Source organism: Giraffa tippelskirchi, chromosome 7 (assembly GCF_054371585.1).
Source record: "Giraffa tippelskirchi isolate mGirTip1 chromosome 7, T2T-mGirTip1v1.2.pri, whole genome shotgun sequence".
Classification (NCBI taxonomy): Eukaryota; Metazoa; Chordata; class Mammalia; order Artiodactyla; family Giraffidae; genus Giraffa; species Giraffa tippelskirchi.
The window spans coordinates 136189530-136212612 of record NC_137281.1 but is presented as its reverse complement, the minus strand read 5'-3'; the positions used below and the strand labels follow the sequence as shown (position 1 = coordinate 136212612).

Below are 23083 nucleotides of genomic sequence, written 5' to 3'. Positions count from 1 at the left end.
AGCTGAGTTTTAGTTACATCATGGTAGAGGAATGATTAAAATATTAGGTTTTATTTCTGTTTTCTTGTGCCAGCTCTCAGAAGGAAATGTTCTTGATTTAATTACAATGTAGAGATGCTTTGGGTTTAATTTCAATTTTTGGTTTTATTACAGATTTTTACTACCCTTGGATGCACTCCTGATATGGAGAAGATTGAAGAACAATTTGCCAACTTGAACATTGTTAAACGTTCCTCAGAAACTAAAGAGCCTACTTACCTGCTTGGCATAGACACATCGAAGACTGTACAAACAGAAAAAGGAAACTTGGTTGCTGTTTTATGTTCTAATGGATCAATCAGAATATATGATAAAGAAAGATTAAACGTACTACAAGAATTTAGAGGATATCCCGGACTTAATGGAGTCAAGTTTGCAAATTCCCATGACAGTGTGTATTCCTCATGCACTGATGGCACTGTAAAGTGTTGGGATGCTCGACTGGCCAGTGGAAAACCTGTCCAGCTGTTCAAGGGTTACCCTTCCAATATTTTTATCAGTTTTGATATCAGCTCTAATGATCATGTCATTTGTGCTGGTACAGAAAAAGTTGATGATGATGCATTGTTGGTATTTTGGGATGCAAGAATCAGTTCTCAGGACTTGTCTACTACAAAAGAGCCACTTGGTGCATATTCAGAGACACATAGTGATGATATCACTCAAGTACGTTTCCATCCCAGTAATCCAAACATGGTAGTCTCAGGTTCAACTGATGGCCTGGTAAATGTATTTGATATTAGCGCAGATAATGAAGATGATGCACTGGTCACAACCTGTAATTCAGTTTCATCAGTAAGCTTTATTGGTTGGTCTGGGAAAGATTATAAACAGATTTACTGCATGACACATGATGAGGGATTTTGTTGGTGGGATCTTAATCATCTGGATACAGATGAACCAATTACATGTTTGAACATTCCAGATGTCAGAGAAGTAATTAACGTAAAAGAAGGGATTTTGGACTATTTGATTGGTGGCCTATATCATGAAAAGACAGACAAATTGTTTGTTGTTGGAGGGACAAACACAGGAATTATTCACATAATGAGCTGTATGACATCAGGATTGGTCCATGTGACCAGTCTTCAAGGAGGGCATGGTGCTACAGTCCGGTCCTTCTGTTGGAATATGCAGGATGATTCTTTCCTAACTGGAGGAGAAGATGCACAGTTGTTACTTTGGAAATCTGGAGCAGTAGAGAAGACATTTACAAAGAAAGACAGCATGAAAATAGCATCCTCTGTATACCAGCGTGTTCGTGTTCACAGTAATGATTCTTATAAGAGAAGGAAAAAACAGTGATATTACATTGGGCATTTACTTGATAGGTTTTATAGTTGCAAATAATTATTTCTGTGTACTACCTGTGGTAGACATGTTAAAAGCTCATATATAAATAAAAACAAGCCAGTTAGCAAACAATCCTGGGAAAATGCTGAGAATGGTTTAATTCAAGTCTTCATGTATTCTAAAATTATTTTTTTAAAGCTGCCAGTTGAGTATATAAGCAGTGAGTTGAAAGTAAAATTACATTCCTCATTTTAAAAACCCATCTGTTGAATTAGTAAATGTTGGGTTTGAAGAAATAGCTTTGATAAGGGTTTTTTAGAAGTAGATGGCTGGTGTGACTTTTAAAAACAGGTGGTTTGGGTTGTGTTTTTTAAGCTCAATTTTTTACTTTTTTAATCATCTTTATTATTTATAAAACCAAATCAGACTGTTTTTTCTTTATTTGAGAAGCCCCTACTTGCTTAATACATGTAGATTACATTAGCATTGTAGTTGAGTTGCAAAATCATGTTCAACTCTTTGCGACCCCATGGACTGCAGCACGCCAGCCTTCCCTGTCCTTCACTGTCTCCCAGGGTTTGCTCAAATTCATGTTCATTGAGTCAGTGATGCCACCCAACAATCTCATCCTTTGTCATCCTCTTCTCCTTTTGCCTTCAATCTTTCCACATCAGGGTCTATTCCAGTGAATCGGCTCTTTACATCAGGTAGCCAAAGTATTGGAACTTCAGCTTCAGCATCAGTCCTTCCAGTGACTATTCAGGGTTGATTTTCCTTAGGGTTGACTGGTTTGATCTCCCTGTAGTCCAGGGGACTCTCAAGAGTCTTCTCCAACACCACAGTTCAAAAGCGTCAGTTCTTTGGCACTCAGCCTCCTTTATGGTCCAGCTGTCACATGTGACTACTGGAAAAACCATAGCTTTGGCTATACAGACCTTTGTTGGCAAAGTGATATCTCTGCTTTTTAATATGCTGTCTAGATTTGTCATAGCTTTTCTTCCAAGAAGCATGTGTCTTCTAATTTCATGGCTGCAGTCACCATCTGCAGTGATTTTGGAGCCCAAGAAAATAAAGTCTGTCACTGTTTCCACTTTTGCCCCTTCTATTTGCCATGAAGTGATGGGACTGGATGCCATCATCTTAGTTTTTTGAATGTTGAATTTTAAGCCAGCTTTTTCACTCTCCTTCCTCCAGCCTGGCATTTCACATGATGTACTCTATATATGGGCTTCCCTTGTAGTTCAGTCTGTAAAGAACCTGCCTGCAGTGCAAGAGACCCGGGTTCAATTCTTACATCGGGAAGATCCCCTGGAGAAGGAAATGGCAACCCACTCCAGTATCCTTGCCTGGAAAATCTCATGGACACAGGAGTCTGGTGGGCTGCAGTCCATGGGGTCACAAAGAGTCTGGCATGACTGAGCGACTATTACTTACTCTATATATAAGTTAAATAAGCAGGGTGACAATATACAGCCTTATCTTACTCCTTTCCCAATTTTGAACCAGTCATTTGTTACATGTAGGATTCTAACTGTTGCTTCTTGACCTGCATACAGATTTCTTAGGAAACAAGTAAGGTGGTCTGGTATTCCCATCTTTTTAAGTGTGTGTGTGAGTCACTCAGTTGTGTCCAACTCTTTGAGACCCCATGGACCATAGCTCACCTGGCTCCTCTGTCCATGGAATTCTCCAGGCAAGAATACTGGAGCGGGCATCATTCCCTTCTCGCGGGGATCTTCCCAACCCAGGGATTGAACCTGGGTCTCCCGCATTGTGGGCAGATTCTTTACTTTCTGAGCCACCAGGAAAATATTTTCCACAATTTGTTGTGATCCCCACAGTCAAAAAAAATAAGACTGGTAGCACTAGTAGTAGAGAACCTGCCTGCCAATGCAGGAGACATAAGAGATGTGGGTTCAGTCTGTGGGTTAGGAAGATCCCCTGGAGGAGGAAATGGCAACCCACTCTGATAGCTTTTCCTGGAAAATCCCATGGACAGAGGAGCCTGGCAGGCTACAGTCCATGGGGCCACAAAGGAGCTGGACACGGCTGAAGTGACTTAGCACCAAAGTCAAGACTTTAGTGTAGTCAGTGAAGCAGAAGTTTATGCTTTTCTGAAATTCTATTGCTTTTTCTATGATCCAGTGAATGTTGGCAATTTGATCTCTGGTTCCTCTGCTTTTTCTAAACCCAGCTTGTACATCTGGAACGTTTTGGTTCACGTACTGCTGAGGCCTAGCTTGAAGGATTTGAGCATAACCTTACTAGCGTGGGAAATGAGCACAGCTGTACAGTAGTGTGAACATTCTTTGGCATTGCCCTTCTTTGGGATTGGAATGAAAACTGACCTTTTCCAGCGCAGTGGCCACTGCTGAGCTTTCCAAATTTGCTGACATACTGAGTGCAGCACTTCAACAGCATCATCTTTTAGGCTTTTAAATAGCTCAGCTGGAATTTTATCACCTCTACTAGCTTTGTAGTAATGCTTCCTAAGGCCCACTTGACTTCACACTCCAGGATGTCTGGCTCTAGATGAGTGAGCACACCATTGTAGTTATCCATGTCATTAAGACTTTTTTTGTATAGTTCTGTCTATTCTTTCTACGTCTTCTTAATTAATTTCTGCTTCTGTTAGGTCCTTACTCTTTCTGTCCTATTTATATTTAAATACACTGACATATTTAAATATAAATACTCTAAATAGAATTAAACTTTTTCAGAAATAGTGATTTTCATTTTTGAGAAAAATATATTGAGTAAATTTGCTTTTATACTTTTAATACTATCTGCATTTTTGAGAAAAATACATTGAGTAAATTTGCATCAATACTTTTAATGTTATTGGTTAAACAGGTGTTTCACTGATGAAAAGGAGAATATCTTGCAAAATTCGTTTTGAAACTCGAAGTAAATATACAAAAATGAAAGTATTTATAATAGCAGAATGACTTTTTATTTTCAAAAGATTCCAATATTTTGTGATAAAATTTTCTTCTAAAGTGTTTCCTCCATCCATAATTTTAAACTTGAATTTTTGTTTACTGCTAATTTTTCCATACTTCCTTTTAACTATTTCTCCAAAGAATCTTAGTTAAAAAGTTGATCCTTCTAAAGGTTTGGTACCTTATCTATGGGACTGGAGCTCTGGGGGGAATCTTTTTCTATAGAGCATTTGTAGCTTACATTTAGATACGATCTAACTTAACTCTAGTGAGATTGAACAATAGGTGAAAGTGAAAGTCTCTCAGTCATGTCCAACTCTTTGCAACCCCATGGACTATATAGTCCATGGAATTCTCCGGGTCAGAATACTGGAGTGGGTAGCCTTTCCCTTCTCCAGGGAATCTTCCCAACCCTGGGATCGAACCCTGGTCTCCTGCATTGCAGGTGGATTCTTTACCAGCTGAGCCACAAGGAAAGCCCAAGCAATAGGTAAGTAACTATTAAACGTATTAAAAATACATGATTCTTATTTCAAGAAATTCAACTACGCTTGGTATAATCCAAACCATACACCTGAGGGTAACTTAGTATTTTTCCTTTTTCTCTTAACCACTCACTAAGTCCTGTGCCATTCTACTTCCTAATAGAAGTAGGAACTTGTCATCCTTTTTTTTGCTTTATCCTCTACCACTACTGTCTTAGATAAGACTTCCGTCATTTATTTCTCTCCAAGATTATAGACTCTTATCTACTCCAGTTCATTTTCTCTACTCTTCTTGACTGAACATCAAAAACACAGGTTTGATAATGCCTCATGCTGCTTAAAATCTTTGATACATTTTGATCTTTTGATAGAGGACTATGTTAAAATGAAAAGCCGTGTTTTTAACATGTTTAGGATATGAGGTAATGCTGACTATGTTGTAAGTGGGAAAAAATTCAATTATTAAAATGAAATAACTTAAGAGGCTATCCCAGAACTTCAGTCTTCAGGTTGAAAGGCCCAACAAGAGTGTCAAGTGTAATGACAATAATAAGACCACCCAATTTTTTCAGTGGTCAAAGGATCTGAATAGACATTTCTCCAAAGAAAATATACAAGTGGTCGATAAACATACACAAAAAAGATGCTTAATATCATTAGTCAGTAGGGAAATGCAAATTGAAACCACAATGAGATGCCATTTCACACTCACTAGGATGGCTATAATTAAACAAAAGCATTGGTGAGAGTGTAGAGAAAGCTTCACACACTGCTGTTAGGAATATAAAATGGTATTGCTGCAGTCTGGCAGCTCTTCAAACAGTTGCTATTTGATACAACAGTTTCACTCCTAGGTATATGCTGAAGAGAATTGAAAACAAATCCACACAAAAACTTGTATATGAATATTCATAACAGTATTCACAATAACCAAAAGAGGGAAATTCAAATGTCCATCAGTTGATGAATGGATAAAAGTACACATATGATGGAATATTATTCATCCGTGAAAAGGAAAGAAATGTTCATCCATGTACTACACAACTCTGATGAATCTTGAAAACACACTAAGTAAAGATAGCCACAAAAGACTACATATATATGATTCCATTTACATTTATATTCCATTTATATTCCATTACATCAAATGTTCAGAATAGTCAAATCTATAAAGAGAACATATATACAGTATTTGCCTGGGGCTGGGAGGTGGGGGGAAAATGGGAGGGTTGATGGCTGATTGCTGATAGGATTTCTTTTGGGGATGATGAAAATATTCAAAAATTGGTTGTGGTTATGGTTACATAACTGGGCATATTAAAAACTATTAAATTGTACACTTCAAATATATGAACTGTATGCGAAGTACATCTGAATAAAGCTGTTGCCAAAAAAAAAAAAAACACCAAAAAGATATGAACCAAAAAGCTAGGTGGCAATCTTAATTATTGCCAAATGGAATTTACAAATGTAATTATTGATAAATGTAGCATTGATTCCAAAATGAGATGAAAATGAAGAAAAAGGCTTGTTTTGTTTGTTATTCACAGTTTAAAATATTAGCTACCAAATTCAGTGGCGTATTTTTTAAAAACATGACAAATAGGTTTTATCTCAGGGATACTAGGGTGACTCAACATCAGAAAATCTATCAGAGTGATAGACAAAGAATGACATAGAAAAACATGTGGTAAGGCTTCCTACCTATTTATGAAAAATATAAACCTCAAGCTATCAATAGAATAATTTTTTAACTTGGTTAAAGTTTATATATAAAAAATTGCACTAAATGTTATTCTTAGTGGAGAAATGTTAGATTAAAATACATTTTCTTTGAGAAATTGAGACCAGAACGCAATGAGGAAGCCTATTGGAGTAGTATAGATTCTGGCTAATACTATAAGAAAGATTAAAAGAACTATAATGTGTAAGGATTGGAAGAGAAGAGGGAAGAAAACTCCTTTGCAAATTAAAAATACCTGAAAAAATCCAACAGTCAGCAAACTATTTGAACTATAAAGAGGTTCAGCAAAGTTGCCAGAAGACGGTCAGTCTACAAAAATCCAAACATCATTAAACAATAGCAAAAGTTAAAAACTATCACAGAATTGACCAAGATTATAGGATATCTATTTGAAAGTGAAAGTGAAGGTCGCTCAGTGATGTCCCACTCTTTGCAACCCCGTGGAATTCTCCAGGCGAGAATACTGGAGTGGGTAGCCTTTCCCTTCTCCAGGGGAATCTTCCTGACCCAGGGATCGAACCCAAGTCTCCCCCATCACGGGTGGATTCTTTACCAGCTGAGCCACAAGGGAAGCCCAAGAATACTGGAGTGGGTAGCCTATCCCTTCTCCAGTGGATCTTCCTGACCCAGGAATCGAACCGGGGTCTCCTGCATTGTAGGTGGATTCTTTATCAGCTACCAGAGAAACTAATATATGGCCATAGAACAATGCAAATGAATAGAACTCAGAGACAAAGCATGGCTATATGGCAACTTAATATTTTATAAAGGTGACATAATGAAAAAGGAAAGTTTTTTCATTAAGTTATTTAGAGGATACTAGCTTACTATATTTGAAAAGGAAATGGCAACCCACTCCAGTACTCTTGCCTGGAAAATCCCATGGAGAGAGGAGCCTGGTGAGCTACAGTCCATGGGGTCGTGAAGAGTCGGACACGACAGAGCGACTTCACTTTCATTTTGCACTTTCACTTTTCACTTTCATGCATTGGAGAAGGAAATGGCAATCCACTCCAGTGTGCTTGCCTGGAGAATCCCAGGGACGGAGGAGCCTGATGGGCTGCCGTCTATGGGGTCGCACAGAGTTGGACATGACTGAAGCGACTTAGCAGCAGCAGCAGCTTACAATTTAGAGAAAAACAAAACTAGATTCCTTAAATGATAAATGTCGTTCAGTTGATAAGCTGTGTCCAACTCTTGTGACCCCGTGAATTGCAGCATGCCAGGCTTCCCTGTCCTTCACCATCTTTCTGAGTTTGCTCAGACTCATGTCCATTGAGTCAGTGATGCCATCCAACCATCTCATCCTCTATTGTCCCCTTCTCCACCTGCCCTCAATCTTTCCCAGCATCAGGGTCTTTTCCAATAAGTCAGCTCTTCACATCAGGTGCCCAAGGTATTGGAGCTTCAGATTTAGCATCAGTCCTTCCAATGAATATTCAGGGTCGATTTCCTTTAGGATTGACAGGTTTGATCTCCTTGCTCTCCAAGGGACTTTTAAGAGTCTTCTCCAACACCACAGTGTGAACGCATCAATTCTTCAGTACTCAGCCTTTACAGTCCAACTCTAGCATCTGTACATGACTACTGGCAAAACCACTGCTTTGACTATATGGACCTTTGTCGGCAAAGTGATGTCTCTGCTTTTTAATACACTGTCTAGGTTTGTCATAGCTATTCTTTCAAGGAGCAAGCGTCTTCTAATTTCATGGCTGCTGGGACTATCCGCCTTGATTTTGAAGCCCAAGGAAATGAAATGTGATACTGTTTCCACATTTTCCCCATCTATTTGCCATGGAGTGATAGGACCAGATGCCATGATCTTAAATGAGAATAGCTCTAATTTAGAGGTGGTAAATGACTTCTTAAACTTCAAAAGTATACAGTATAAGACAGAAAAATATTATTATATCAAAATTAAGCATTTCTGGTCACAAAAGATCTATAGATAAATGACAGATGGAAGAAAAGATACTTGGGATCAATGAGTGGTTAAATGTAGACTATAGAAGGAATTCTGCAAATCAATAAGGGAAAATACCAATGGAAAAATTAGCAATGAATATAAAAAGGCAAATTTCAGATGAAACCCACAAAAATTGTCAGACTTCTTAGCAATCAGAAAAATAAAGACTTAATCACCTTATATCTTTTAGAATTAAAAAAATTAGGAAATAATGTGATACCAAAATGTTGGAGACACGTGGGCACAGAGAAACACTACTGCACTGCTGATGGGAGTGTAGACACACAGATACAGCTATTCTGGAGAGCAAAAGCACATGTTCACATACCCTCTGACCTAACCATTATACTGCGCATTGTGATAGCCCAAAGATATTTGCATACAGGTTCATTATTGGGCGTTGTTTGTGATGTCATAGAGTAGAAGACAACCCGGATATGCATCCCTGGGAAACAGGTAAAAATGTGATGGATGTACACCATGAAGTATTCTGCAACACTTAACAAGCCACAAACTAGATCTATAGACGTATGGCTTAATCATAAAAATATAGTACCCAATGAAAATAGTAAGAAATGGAATGCATGTGTGGGAAAACCATTTATATAAATTTAAAATATACAAAAAGCAATTCACATTTTGCAAGCAGATACAGACAATTATACATGTTAATCACCATAGGGTGGTTGCCTAGTATGGAAGGAGAAAGTAATGGAAGGGGGTTCAGAAACAGGGAGAATGAGAGAGGGAGGAGAGAAAGCAAAGACAATAATTTTAACAGGAAAGAAAAGAAGATTACATTGATGGAATATTACCACCCCATTTCTGCAGTTTGTGGGTCATCTGCTTGGTGGCTGTATGGTGGGTGGGGTTAATGGCAACCTCCTCCAAAGGGGTTATGCCACAGGCTGTGTCACCCAGGTAGCTGCATCCTTCCTTCCAAGGACATTCCTATTCTATACCTATGCCCCTCATGAATTTCAGAGCTTCAGGTTCTGGTCCTTTCATCAATCTCTAGCTCCATCAGAACCCCGCTATTTGCAATGAAGCCCCATCCAAGCCCAGAAAAGCAACTGCAACCCACACAACAAACCACATACATATTAGTGTTCCGTCTACTGCCCCAGACTTCCACAACCTCTGCCTCACCTTTCTGATGACAACCACACCCTGAACCATAGACCCCTGCAACAGATAGCCATGGCTCCTGCTACCACACTGATTATATTCTTTGCAGCCAAAGATGGAGAAGCTCTATACAGTCAGTACAAACAAGACCGGGAGCTGACTGTGAACTCCTTATTGCAAAATTCAGACTTAAATTGAAGAAAGTAGGGAAAACCACTAGACCATTCAAGTATGACCTAAATCAAATCCCTTATGATTATAAGTGGAAGTGACAAATAGGTTCAAGGGATTAGATCTGATAAACAGAGTGCCTGAATAACTGTGGACAGAGGTTCGTGACATTGTACAGGAGGCAGTGATCAAGACTATCCTCAACAAAAAGAAATGCACAAAGGCAAAATAATTGTCTGAGGAGGCCTTACAAATAGCTGAGAAAAGAAGAAAAGCAAAAGGCAAAGGAGAAAAGGAAAGATATACTCATTTGAATGCAGAGTTCCAAAGAATAACAAGGAGAGATAAGAAAGACTTCCTAAGTGATCAATACAAAGAAACAGAGGAAAACTAAAATGGGAAAGACTAGAGATCTTTTCAAGAAAATCAGGGAAACCAAGGGAATATTTCATGCAAAGATGGGCTCGATAAAGGAAAGAAGCGGTATGAACCTAACAGAAGCAGAAGATATTAAGAAGAGGTGGCAACAACACACAGAAGAGCTATAGAAAAATGATCTTCATGACCCAGATAACCACGATGGTGTGATCACTCACCTAGAGCCAGACATCCTAGAATGCGAAGTCAAGTGAGCCTTAGGAAGCATTGCCATGAACAAAGCCAGTGAAGGTGATGGAATTCCAGTTGAGCTATTTCAAATCCTAAAAGATGATGCTGTGAAATTCCTGCACTCATTATGCCAGCAAATTTGGAAAACTCAGCAGTGGCCACCAGACTGGAAAAGGTCAGTTTTCATTCTAATCCCAAAGAAAGGCAATCCCAAAGAATGCTCAAACTACCGCACAGTTGCACTCATCTCACAGGCTAGCAAAGGAATGTTCAAAATTCTCCAAGCCAGGCTTCAACAGTACATGAACTGTGAACTTCCAGATGTTCAAGCTGGATTTAGAAAAGGCAGAGAGGCCAGATATCAAATTGCCAACATTCATCGGATCATAGAAAAAGCAAGAGAATTCCAGAAAAATGTCTACTTCCGCTTTATTGATTACACCAAAGCCTTTGTGTGGATCGCAACAAACTGTGGAAAATTCTTCAGAAGGTGAGAATACCAGACCACCTTACCTGCCTCCTGATAAATCTGTATGCAAGTCAAGAAGCAACAGTTAGAACTGGACATGGAACAACAGACTGGTTCCAAATCGGGAAAGGAGTATGTCAGGGCTGTAAATTGTCACCCTGCTTATTTAACTCATGCAGAGTACATTATGCAGAGTACTCTGTACTCATGCAGAGTACAGAAATGCCAGGCTGGATGAAGCACAAGCTGGAATCAAGATTGCCAGGAGAAATATCAATAACCTCAGATATGCAGATGACACCACCCTAGGGGCAGAAAGTGAAGAGGAACTAAAGGGCCTCTTGATGAAAGTGAAAGAGGAGAGTGAAACACCTGGCTTAAAACTCAGCACTTAAAACACTAAGATCATGGCATCCGGTTCCATTTCTTCATGGCAAATAAATGAAGAAACAATGGAAACAGTGACAGACTTTATTATTTTGGGGCTCCAAAATCACTGCAGATGGTGACTGCAGCCATGAAATTAAAAGACTCTTGCTCCTTGGAAGAAAAGCTATGACCAACCTAGACAGAATATTAAAAAGCAGAGACATTACTTTACCAACAAAGGTCCTTCTGGTCAAGGCTATGGTTTTTCCAATAGTCATGTATGGATGTGAGAGTTGGACTCTAAAGAAAGCTGAGTGCTGAAGAATTGATGCTTTTGAACTGTGGTGTTGGAGAAGACTCTTGAGAGTCTCTTGGACTGCAAGGAAATCAAGCCAGTCAATCCTAAAGGAAATCAGTCCTGAATATTCTTTGGAAGGAGTGATGCTTAAGCTGAAACTCCAATAATTTGGCCACCTGTTGTGAAGAACTGACTCACTGGAAAAGGCCTGATGCTGGGAAAATTGAAGGCATGAGGTGAAGGGGACAACAGAAGATGAGATGGTTGGATGGCATCACCAGCTCGATGGACATGAGTTTGAGCAAGCTCTGGGAGGTGGTGATGGACAGGGAAGCCTGGCGTGCTGCAGTCCATGGGGTCACAAAGAGTCAGACATGACTGAGCGACTGAACTGAACTGAACAGCCCTATTAGAGGGTTTGAGAACTAATCATAGGCACATGGAAAACTATGCAAATAAAAGAGGTGTGGGATGATTTTTAACTCTAAGGGGGGGAAATTGTATGAGAAAAGAAATGGAACTATAGTATACTGTTTGACCCAGTGGTGAATAATATTTATGTAGTCATCATGGAAGCACAATATTGATTTAATCAAAAGTTGTAAAACTATGTTAACAGCAGGGAAGGGAAGTGGAAGTGATGTGCAAATGCTTGGTTTCCTTTTCCATAGTAAAAAGTTGGCTTTCTTTCTATGGATAAATCAAGAAAATAGCAAGGTAAGCATATTATCAATATTTAGAAGTATGTAAGTAAATCATCTGCCAAAAGAGTTAAAAGTTGAAAGTGATCCTCTCTAGAGAAGAAAGGCAGAAGAGAAAGGAAAGGAGATTTCTGTTTTTATTGTTCTTTGATCTTTGTTATGTGTGGGCTTCCCTGAGAGCTCAGTTGGTAAAGAAGCCACCCACAATGAGGGAGACTGGGTTCGATCCCTGATTTGGGAAGATCCCCTGGAGAAGGGAAAGGCTACCCACTCCAGTATTCTGGCCTGGAGAATTCCATGGACTGTGTAGTACATGGGGTCACAAAGAGTCGGGCACAACTGAGCAACTTTCACTCATACCTTGTGGTAGAATATCAAGATAGTTTGGGCTGCAAATAACAGCTCAATTCAAATTAACCAAATGGGGAACATCCTACCTGGCATAAGTTCAGAAGTAAAGCATTGCCCAGGCTGATAGCAAGAATGCAAATTCTTTCCATTTTTCTGCTCTGCCAGTTTTCTTCTTGTTAGGTTCAAGTTCACAAGATGACTGCAATCAGCCAGTGAGCACATCCATACTCAACAATGTTTAATGGGAGAGCAGCTGCTCCTTTGCTTGTGATAGTTTTTATTAACGTTTACATACATTTACTAAGAAGCCTTGTAGCAAGTGTCATTGGCTGAAATTTCATTCTGTGCCCAAGCAAAAAACAGTCACTAGCAAGAGGAACGCAATCACCATCAACTGGCCCAGTCATGATTCACTGCCTGTGGGGCTGAAGATAGCACATGCTCCTCAGAAGGATATGGGTTCAGAGAAGGGTATGAAAAAGTAGGTTGGGGTTGATGAATAGTTGTTCTTCAACAGGAAGACTACTTCAATTCTGTGTATGTGTTATTTCAAAACAATTTTCATTTTATCACTGAGTCAATATTTGTGAGGGAAGGATTAACTTTCACGGTTTAATCAACATGCATTAAATGCAAATTATTACATCTTTATTGGACTATTGTTTGGAGGAGAGTTAGACATTAAAAAATTAAAAGGAAAACTATTACATATAAAATAGACAAACAATGTCCAACTATATAGCACAGGGAACTATATTCTGTACTTTCTAATAAACCATAATGGAAAAGAATGTGAAAAAGAATATATATGTAAAACTGAGTCATTTTGCTGTACACCATAGACTGACAAAACACTGTAAATCAACTATGTGTGTGTGCTTGCTAAGTTGCTTCAGTTGTGTCTGACTCTTTCCGATCCTATGAACTGTAGCCTGCCAGGCTTCTCTGTACATGGGATTCTCCAGGCAAGAGTGCTGAAGTGGGTTGCCATGCCCTCCTCTGGGGATCTTCTCGACCCAGGGATCGAGCCTTCATCCCTTACATCTCCTGCGTTGGCAAGTGGGTTCTTTACCACTAGCACCACCTGGGAAGCCCATAATACTTAAATAAAATAAAATTTAAAAGAGAAACTGAAAAATGTGTCAGATGATTTTTGTGGTCTTTTTGGCAAAGTTTACGATACTGATTGCTTTTGAAGTTGGTAATATTATTTGAATTAATTTATTATTCAATTACTGACTCATTAGTAAATACATCTCTCAGATCCACAAACTAACTCTCAGGTATCTAGCTTTGAGATTACTAACATTATGTCTTTTGCACTTTAGTACTGCCTGGGTTTTGTGCTTTTCACTACCTATTACCTTTTTGATCATGTGACATGTCAGAATTAAAATGATACAACTTTGCAGCCTCATCACCTTTCATTCCTCCCACTTTTACACTTGTGCATCAGCCAAAAGAAACTACTTGAAATCCCTAAATTTAATGAAAATAATGTAACCACACTTTGCATCAGTTTTGTTATATGAAAAATGAAGATAAACGTGATAAAAACTCAATTGTCTCCCATTATTTGTTCTCCCTTTCCACAGTATGGAACCCCCACATTTAGGATGGGGATGTAATGTCCAGAATAAAGATTGTATTTTCCAGAGTATTCCTTAACTGTTTGTGGTTATAAGATTACTTTGAGGGACTTCCCTGGTGGTTCAGTGGCTTAAACTGCACTCCCAATGCAGGGGTCCCACGTTCAACTCCTTGTCAGTGCATTAGATCCCACACGTCACAACTAAGAGTTCGCATGCTACAACAAAGATCAAAAATCCCATGTGCCCCAACTAAGACCCAATGCGGCCAAATAAATAAGAAATAAAAATAGATATTAAAAAAAAAAAAGACTAATTTGGGTTGAGAGTTCCCTGGTAGGCTGGTGGTTAAGATTCCAGGCTTTCACTACTGTGGTCCAGGTTCAATCCCTGGTGAGGGAACTGAGATCCCACAAGCTGTGTGTGGCATGGCCAAAAAAAAAAAAAAAAGATGACTAAATTGGGCTAATGAAACATATATAGAACTTTCATAAAATGACAGTTGAGTTCCTTTGCTCCCTTCTGCCATCTGGAATGTGGATGTGATGGCTGGAGCTCTAGCCAACATCTTGGACCAGGAGATTGAAGGCCTAGAGTAGTTGACCCTGAGGTTTTGTCGACAAAGGACCTATTAAACTATCATTTAAGCCACCGTTATTTTAGGCCTCTGTTATAAGCAGTGGAACCTGATAATGTTGTATAAACTTTTTAAGATTGTTCAAAACGTTACATGAACTGACATATGTCAAAGCTCTTAGAGCAGTGTCTGAGAATAGAGTGAGTGCAAAGTAATATTTATAATGTTATAGACTGCAAGGAGATCAAACCAGTCAATCCTAAAGGAAGTCAACCCTGAATATTCACTGAAAGGACTGATGCTGAAGCTGAAACTCCAATACTTTGGCCACCGGATGTGAAGAGCTGACTCACTGTAAAACACCCTGATGCAGGGAAAGATTGAGGGCAAGAGAAGAAGTGGGTGACAGAGGATGAGATGATTAGATAGCATCACCAGCTCAATGGACATGAAGCTGAGCAAACTCCCAGAAATAGTGGAGGACAGAGGAGCTTGGCGTGCTGCAGTCCCTGGGGTCACAAAGAGTCTGATGCAACTGAGTGACTGAACAACAATAAAACTATTTCCATGATTTGGTAAGGTTGTTTTATCTGCCTGGGGGTTTATTTGGCAAACTTGTATTTGTTCTTAAGCCCCAGATCAATCATTTCTCCTCTGTGAAACTTTTTCTGATCCCCACCTGGGGAGGTAATCATTCCTTTACTTTATACCGGTTCTTAATTTTTTTTTTCTCAATCTTGTGTACACTTTTACAGCAGCTTGACATTTCAGTTTACAAATTTGTCTCCCTACTAAATCACCTTTTCTCACTCAAAACAAAACAAAAACAAATAGAATGCTCTCTCAATAAACATAAAACTCTTATGGTTCATGTAGATTCCAATAATGCCCCTAAACCTATTACTGCCCCTAAAGCTTTCCTGGTGGCTCAGACAGTAAAGAATCTGCCTGCAATTCAGCAGACCTGGGTTTGATCCCTGGGTTGGGAAGATCCCCTGGAGAAGGGAACGGCTCCCCACTCCAGTATTCTTGCCTGGAAAATTCCACGGACAGAGGAGCCTGGCAGGCCCCAGGCCATGGGGTCGCAAAGAGTTGGACATGACTGAGAGACTTTCAATTGCACTTTCAAATCTATTACAGTATTACTATGCTAATCCTGCAACCCCCTCCCCACTCCCCGCCACTGCTGCCTAAAAACCCTGATGCACCACTCTTAGAGGAGACATACCCCTCCTCCCCTCTCCTGGCTGGCTCAACTGATGAGTTAGGATGAATGCCTATTGAACTGGCCACTGTGGGAGATGATGCTGGAGGAAGAGATTTGGTCTCGTCCTCATAGGGCTTGCACTATGCTAGATGAGACAGGGTCTCTAATAAAAATAATACAATGTACAGAGTGAACAAGTAGGCGGGATGAGAGTGTGATTCATTCTGTTCTCAGGCACAGGTTAAGAAAAGATGATGCCTGGACTGTGTTTGGAAAAAAAATACTTTACCCGATAGACTGGAGAACGGGGAGAAAAGAGCAAGGAAGATAAATTGGGCAGAAGGAACAACATGTGCACAGGCACAGAGGCATAAAATTCGTGGTTAATTTTAGTCATGAGCATGGACTCAGGTCTTTCTGAGATTCTATGCAAACGCATTCACAAAATATTTCGAGGGGTGAGCTACCTCTGCAGATGGTTCATCGCATCTCTTCTGTCTTGATTTTTCACTGCTTTAGTCTGAGAGCTGTGTTTCCCTGAGCCTCTTTTCTGGACTCAGTAACACTATATAATAGCTGAAATTGTCAATTTCTCTTCTGGAGAAATATTCCTTGGTGCCAGTTCAGGGCCTCAGTGTTGATTCATCCTGCAATTGTACATATTCAGAAGCTCTTCCTTCTAAGGCTCATGCTCTTCTATGACATTCAGAGTATCTGCAAGATTACTTTGTAGAAACTTACTGGTTAGTGCTTAGCTTTCCTTTTCTGGTTAACAGCAGGTTGGTTAGTTTTCTACCCTCTGTCTTTAGTCCCTAGCCTAGGGACAATGCTGTGCTCATTTAGCCTTAGTCTTTCTGTGTTTGTTTTTCTGATTCCAATAGCCTCCTCATTGATTAAACTAGACTGTTTTTATAAAGTTGCTCTCTGTGCCTTGATTTCTCTTCTCTTGGAGGGAATAAAGGCTACATATTTCCTTAAGGGCTTTGCAGATAATGTAGTTTGGCTCAGGTGTTGAATGAGCTCCTAAAAGGAGGTTTAACCCAGTACTCTTTCCTTGGAGACCTTCAGTGGCTATGAGTCTCACAGTGCACTGGACCTGGCATGATTTTACTGTCACCTGGCTGGATAGAGCTGCCACACTCCCCCTGGCAACTCCTTTTAAATTTCGATTGAGTTTTGTGAGCCCTGAAGGCTATTTTGGATCCAGGCACTAACTGTAAGCACCTGCCAGTACAGGGTTCTCTCTGCTTCCTTTGTAGTTTCCTCACACACCTCAGCTGTTACATATAGATAATAGTTTACACTTCTAGCTGTACTATTAACTGCCGCTACCATTTGTATTGGCCAAAGCCTAAGAACTGAATTATTAAGAAGTGAGTCTTGGGATTTCCCTGGCAGCCTGGTGGTTAAGACTCCGAGCTTCCACTGCAGGGGGCACAGGTTTGATCCCTGATTGGTGAACCAAGATCCCACCTGCTGAGCAGAGTGGCCAAATAAAAGAAAAAGCAAAAAAAGGTGAGTTTTGTGAATGTTCTCTTCTCTTCACCAAGCCTGCTCACTTGGCATGGAGTCTTTGACAAGGCCCAACTTTGAGTGCTGTGTTCTTGGCATCATCAGGACTACGCAAATGTACCCATCAATTGATCCTTAGCTCCTCCTAGATTCGGAGTACTTATTCCCTGCAGCAGTGTGGTCCTTTTGCGTCTCTTTCCTGCCACACCTGTTTTGATGCAATCATCCACTTGCTCTAGGCTCTAGGTCTGATCCCTGACCTGGTATTGTTCTCTGAAGCAATTTTAGAGAGAATCCTCCAGGCAACTTTGTGCAATAACAACCATTAATCCCAAGAGGAAACACAGGACACAGGAGAAAACAGAGATTTGGCGAGGTAAAGTTACTTATGGTTCCAAGATAAGAATGGGAAGTAGCTGGCTTCTGTTTTAACCTGGTGACAGTCTCAGGATTGTAGGTAGGAGGCTGTAATGTGATCTATGTGGTTAACAGTGTGGCCTCAGATGTCAGATTGCCTGGGTTTAAGTCCTGGCTGAATTAATTGTTGCTTCTGTGGTTTGAGAGGCAAGTTATATAATCTCTCTGTGCCTTGGCTTCCTCATCTGAAAAAAATAGAGCAATTAATAGCCTTTACCTTTTCGGTTGTTCTAAAAATTTAATGAGTTGATACAATTGAAGCATGTAGCAGAGTGCTTGGGACATGAAAAGACCTTGATAAATGTTAGTTATCATCATCATCATTGTCATCAGTGGAACTGAATTTGTCCGGTAGTAGAAGTCAGATAAAATGAGGCCCACGGATGTTCGTCAACTGATCACATAAATCTGTTGCTTCCACAATGTTTTTCAGTGTTTAGAGAACTTTCACATTTATTATCCTGTGTGATTCCATCACTCTATTGGCTGGTGTAGCCAGTTATGCCATCTTCATTTTATGGAGATATTCAACTCTACTTAGTGAGAGTTATGTGCCAGGCATTTATGTGCCACACACTGTTATGTTCTGTAAACTCAAAGATAGAAAGATAGCATGGTTCCTGCTCTAGGTCAGTAAGAGCTGTCTTTGGGAGTGGGTTTTGAGAGGGCTTTTCTTTTTCTACACTTTGTTTGAATTTATATGATAAAAATATATTAATTTTACGGTCAGAAAAGTAAAAGGTGTGGCATAGGGGATGTGTCTAATGGGGAAACGGGGGTGCAAATTACTAATTATAATACAATTGTCACAGTGGACGTGCAGATAAGGGTCAACGGACATGTAGGAGTTTCAGGAGGAAAGTCAGAGGAGTGCCATTTAACCAGGGACAGGAACTTTATGAAGTTTGCAAGTAAATGAAGAGAAGAAGGTATTCAAGCAGAGGGAGCATGAATGACTGTGCTATAGCTTGAGGAAATGATGAACCATTCAGTTTTGCTTAACAGGAAGTGAGCAGCAAATGATATAAATTAATGCGAAATACACAAGCAGGAGGAGTCAGATAATGAAGGAAGGTACTAGGACAGTGGTGTTCAGAATTTGCCCTGTAGGTGATGGATTTTGTGTTGAAGAATTTTGTGTTGGAGAGTAGCAGGATGAGAATTGTTGGCATTGTGGGGCTTCCCAGGTCGCTCAGTGGTAAAGAATCTTCCTGCCAAGCAGGAGATGTAGGTTGAATCCCTGTGTTGGGAAGGTCCCCTGAAGGAGGAAATGGCAACTCACTCTAGTATTCTTGCCCAGGAAATCCCAGGGACAGAGAAGCCTGTTGGGCTACAGTCCATGGGGTTGCAAAGAGTCAGACATGACTTAGGGACTAAATAACAGCAGTAGCAACAGTTGGCAGTGTAGACACGCTGCTGCTGCTGCTGCTAAATTGCTTCAGTCGCGTCCGACTCTGTGCGACCCCATAGACAGCAGCTCACCAGGCTCCCCCGTCCCTGGGATTCTCGAGGCAAGAATACTGGAGTGGGTTGCCATTTCCTTCTCCAATGCATGAAAGTGAAAAGTGAAAGTGAAGTTGCTCAGACGTTTCCAACTCTTAGCGGCCCCAGGGTCTGCAGCCTACCAGGCTCCTCCATCCATGGGATTTTCCAGGCAAGAGTACTGGAGTGGGGTGCCATTGCCTTCTCCAGTGTAGACAAGGGGGCTGGTTATATTCTAAAAGGCTAAAATTGCCAAATCAATACCAATATCAGAACTCAAGTCTTTTGACTCAAGTTTATCATATTTTCCATTAAACCGTGCTGACCCTTCTACACAGCAGTTTATCAAGGTCCCACTCTTTATTGATTTGCTAGTTTGAATTTAAATTCTGAACTAAGAGAATGGGAAAAGATTTCATATAATCACTAAACAACTTAACCCTGTCTTTCCTCTCTCTGGGGAGACGTGCCTATTAGAAGATAATTTTCTCTTAAATTCCATCTCTTCATTTGACAGGAGGAGAACTACAATTCATTCATTCTTCAGATATGCACAGAGCATAGATTCTATCAAGCAATTTGTTCTAGTGCATATATCCTTTATAAATTCATGTAATTTTTAAAGTCTCGATTTAATTTTCTTTGATACAGTGTAATCCCACGTCTCCTTTCATAAGATATATAAAGTCCAAAGATGTGTGGACAGCAGCCTTTCAGAGGAAAAGCTTGCTTTCTCCATGTGACAATACCCTCATTGTGTTTAACACTCTTTGCTTCTACACCCCTGTCCCCAACAGAGGGCATCAGTCAGCCTAATGCACAGCAAACTGGTCATCATGGATTCTTCCATTTGGGGTGACGATGCTTTTACTTCTGATGCTCTCTACCCAAGGCTCCTGCTGTCTGGCAGAAGAGAAGGGAAAATACAATCCTACACTATTAGCGCCCTCTCTTGGCTTTTCCTACCTAAAACACTATCCTGTCAATTTGGCAGGACTTTATTAGTATTCCAAGGGCTTCCCTGTTGGCTCAAATGGTAAAGAATCTCCCTACAATGTAGGAGATCCGGGTTTGATCCCTGGGTCAGAAAGATACCCTGGAGAAGGGAATGGCTACCCACTCTAGTATTCTTGCCTGGAGAATTCCATGGACAGAGGAACCTGATGGGCTATAGTCCATAGGGTCACAAAGAGTAGGACATGACTTAGTGGCTAACACTTTCACTAATTTTATTAGAATATCAGGGGTTTTCTGAGATCCCCAAATCCTCGTGGTTAGTATGATCCTATGTTACCAGCAGAGATTTAGTCTGAATTCATCCTAGGGATGTTATCATCGTTCTGGCAAAATTCATGTCATTGAGTGTTTCTTTGCCATCTGTGTTCTACTTCCTGCTTGTTGGAACAAGAAGTGCTAAACTATTCTCTCTCATCAGTGACAACACCCACTTCTGGGGCTAAGTTCAATCTTTTAAACTATACCCAGAAGCATGGTCTTTTACTCATATACTCACTCATTCATTTATCCATTTTTTGACTGCTTATTCAATGCCAGCACTGGCAGCCTTAAGTAACTACTTGAGGCACAGTGCTGGACAAAACAGAAAAATCCTTCCATCATGAATCTTCTGACCTCGTGACCCTGATGGGGGGGGTCTTAAACATGAAGAACAGATTATTAATTGAGAATGGGAGGAAATGGAAGCATTGACATTTGCCATCATTGTAATTGATTCATTTTAAGTAAAAAGTTTAAACAAGTTTTAATTGTTATAGATGAGCATGGATTGCTATTTTCAATTTAATTAGAGGGAAGGCAATATACTGCCTCTTAACATATTGCAGGAGAGTCCATGAGAATGGGGCTATTTGTTTAAAAGATAACTGTTTCCTTAAAAAACTAAATATGGTCCATAAGATCCAGCAATTCCACTCCTGGGTATATGTTGTTATTCAGTCACCCAGCTGTGTCTGACTCTTTGTGACCCCATGGACTGTAGCATGCCAGGCCTCCCTGTCCCTCACCATCTCCCAGAGTTTGCCCAAGTTCATGTCCTTTACATTGGAGATGCCATTCAGCCATCTCATCCTCTGATGCCCTCTTCTCCTGCTGCCTTCATTCTTTCCTAGCATCAGGGACTTTTTCAATGAGTCACCTGTTCGCATCAGATGACCAAAATACTGAAGTTTCAGCTTCAGCATCAGTCCTGCCAACAAGTATTCAGGGTAGATTTCTCTTAAGATTGACTGGTTTGATCTCCTTTCTGTTCAAGAGACTCTCAGGCGTCTTCTCCAGCACCCAAGTTCAAAGGCATCAATTCTTCGGTGTTCCGCGTTCTTTACAGTCCAGCTGTCACAACTGTACATGACCACTGGGAAGACCATAGTCTTGACTATATGAACCTTTGTCAGCAGAGTTATGTCTCCGCTTTTCAACACACTGTCAGGTTTGTCATAGCTTTCCTGCCAAGAGGCAAACATCTGATTTCATGGCTGCAGTCACCATCCACAGTGATTTTAGAGTGTGAGAAGAGGAATCTGTCACTACTTCCACCTTTTCCCCTTTTATTTGCCATGAAGTAATGGGGCCAGATGCCATGATCTTAGTTTTTTTAATATTTAGTTTTAAGCCAGCTCTTACACTCTCCTCCCTCACCGTCATCAAAAGGCTGTTAAGTTCCTCTTCGCTTTCTGCCATTAGAGTGGTATCATCCGCATATCTGAAGTTGTTGATATTTCTCCCGCCTTATCTTGATTCCAGCTTGTAACTCATTCAGCCCAGCATTTCTCACAATGTGTTCAGCATATAGATTAAACAAACAGGGTGACAGCAGACAGCCCTCTTGTATTCCTTTCTCAATCTTGAACCAATCAGTTGTTCCATACAGGGTTCTAACTGTTGCTTCTTTACCTGCATACAGGTTTCTCAGGAGACAGGTAAGATGGTCTGGTATTCCCATCTCTTTAAGAATGTTCCAGTTTGTTGTGATCCATACAAAGGCTTTACCATAGTCAATGAAGCAGAAGTAGAAGTTTTTTAATTCCCTCGCTTTCTCTATGATCCAGCAAATGTTGACAGTTTGATCTCTGGTTCCTCTTCCTTTCTAAACCCAGCTTGGACATCTGGAAGTTCTTGGTTAGCATAATGCTGAAGTCTAGCATGCAAAATTTTAAGCATGACCTTAGTAGCATGGGAGATGAGTGCAATTGTCTGATGGTTAGCACATTCTTTAGTACTACCCTTCTTGGGAATTGGTAGTACTAAATTCCCAAGTCCTGTGGCCACTGCTGGATCTTCCAGATTTGCTGACATATTGAATGCAACACCTTGATGACATCAGCCTTTAGGGTTTTGAATAGTTCTACTGGAATTCCATTACATTAGCTAGCTTTATTAACAGCAGTGCTTCCTAAGGCCCACTTGACTTCACTCTCCGGAATGTCTGGCTCTGGGTGGCTGACCACACCATCATAGTAATCCGGTTCATTAATATATTTTTTGTACAGTTCTTTGGTACAGTTCTTCCATGTATTCTTTCCATCTCTTTTTGATCTATTCAGCATGTACTAGGTCTCTACCGTTTATGTCGTATATTGTGTGCATCTTTGGGTAAAATATTTCCTTGATATCTCCCATTTTCCTGAAGAGATCTCTAGTCTTTCCCCTTCTGTTTTTTTCTTCTAGTTTTATAAACTGTTCATTGAAGAAGGCCTTCTTGTCTCTCCATGTTGTTC

At 40.2% G+C, this 23083-nt stretch overlaps 1 protein-coding gene and 1 long non-coding RNA gene across 5 annotated transcripts in view; one reads left to right on the top strand and one right to left on the bottom strand.

The window, feature by feature from the left end:
• WDR89 (WD repeat domain 89) overlaps window positions 1–1464 on the top strand; it is a 45998-nt gene extending 44534 nt beyond the window's left edge. For all 4 annotated transcript variants that reach the window (XM_081509865.1, XM_081509866.1, XM_081509864.1 and 1 more), the window contains exon 2: window positions 154–1464. In XM_081509865.1, the coding sequence (XP_081365991.1) occupies window positions 184–1344 (1161 nt within the window). In that variant the 5' untranslated portion in view covers window positions 154–183 and the 3' untranslated portion in view covers window positions 1345–1464. The remainder of the gene's footprint in view (window positions 1–153) is intronic.
• LOC145513456 (uncharacterized) lies at window positions 822–8831 on the bottom strand. Its single transcript, XR_014059407.1, has 2 exons — window positions 8690–8831; window positions 822–1192 (listed from the first exon to the last, which is right to left on the bottom strand). It is a non-coding gene; the product is annotated as an uncharacterized LOC145513456 (long non-coding RNA).
• Window positions 8832–23083: the final 14252 nt, after the last annotated feature.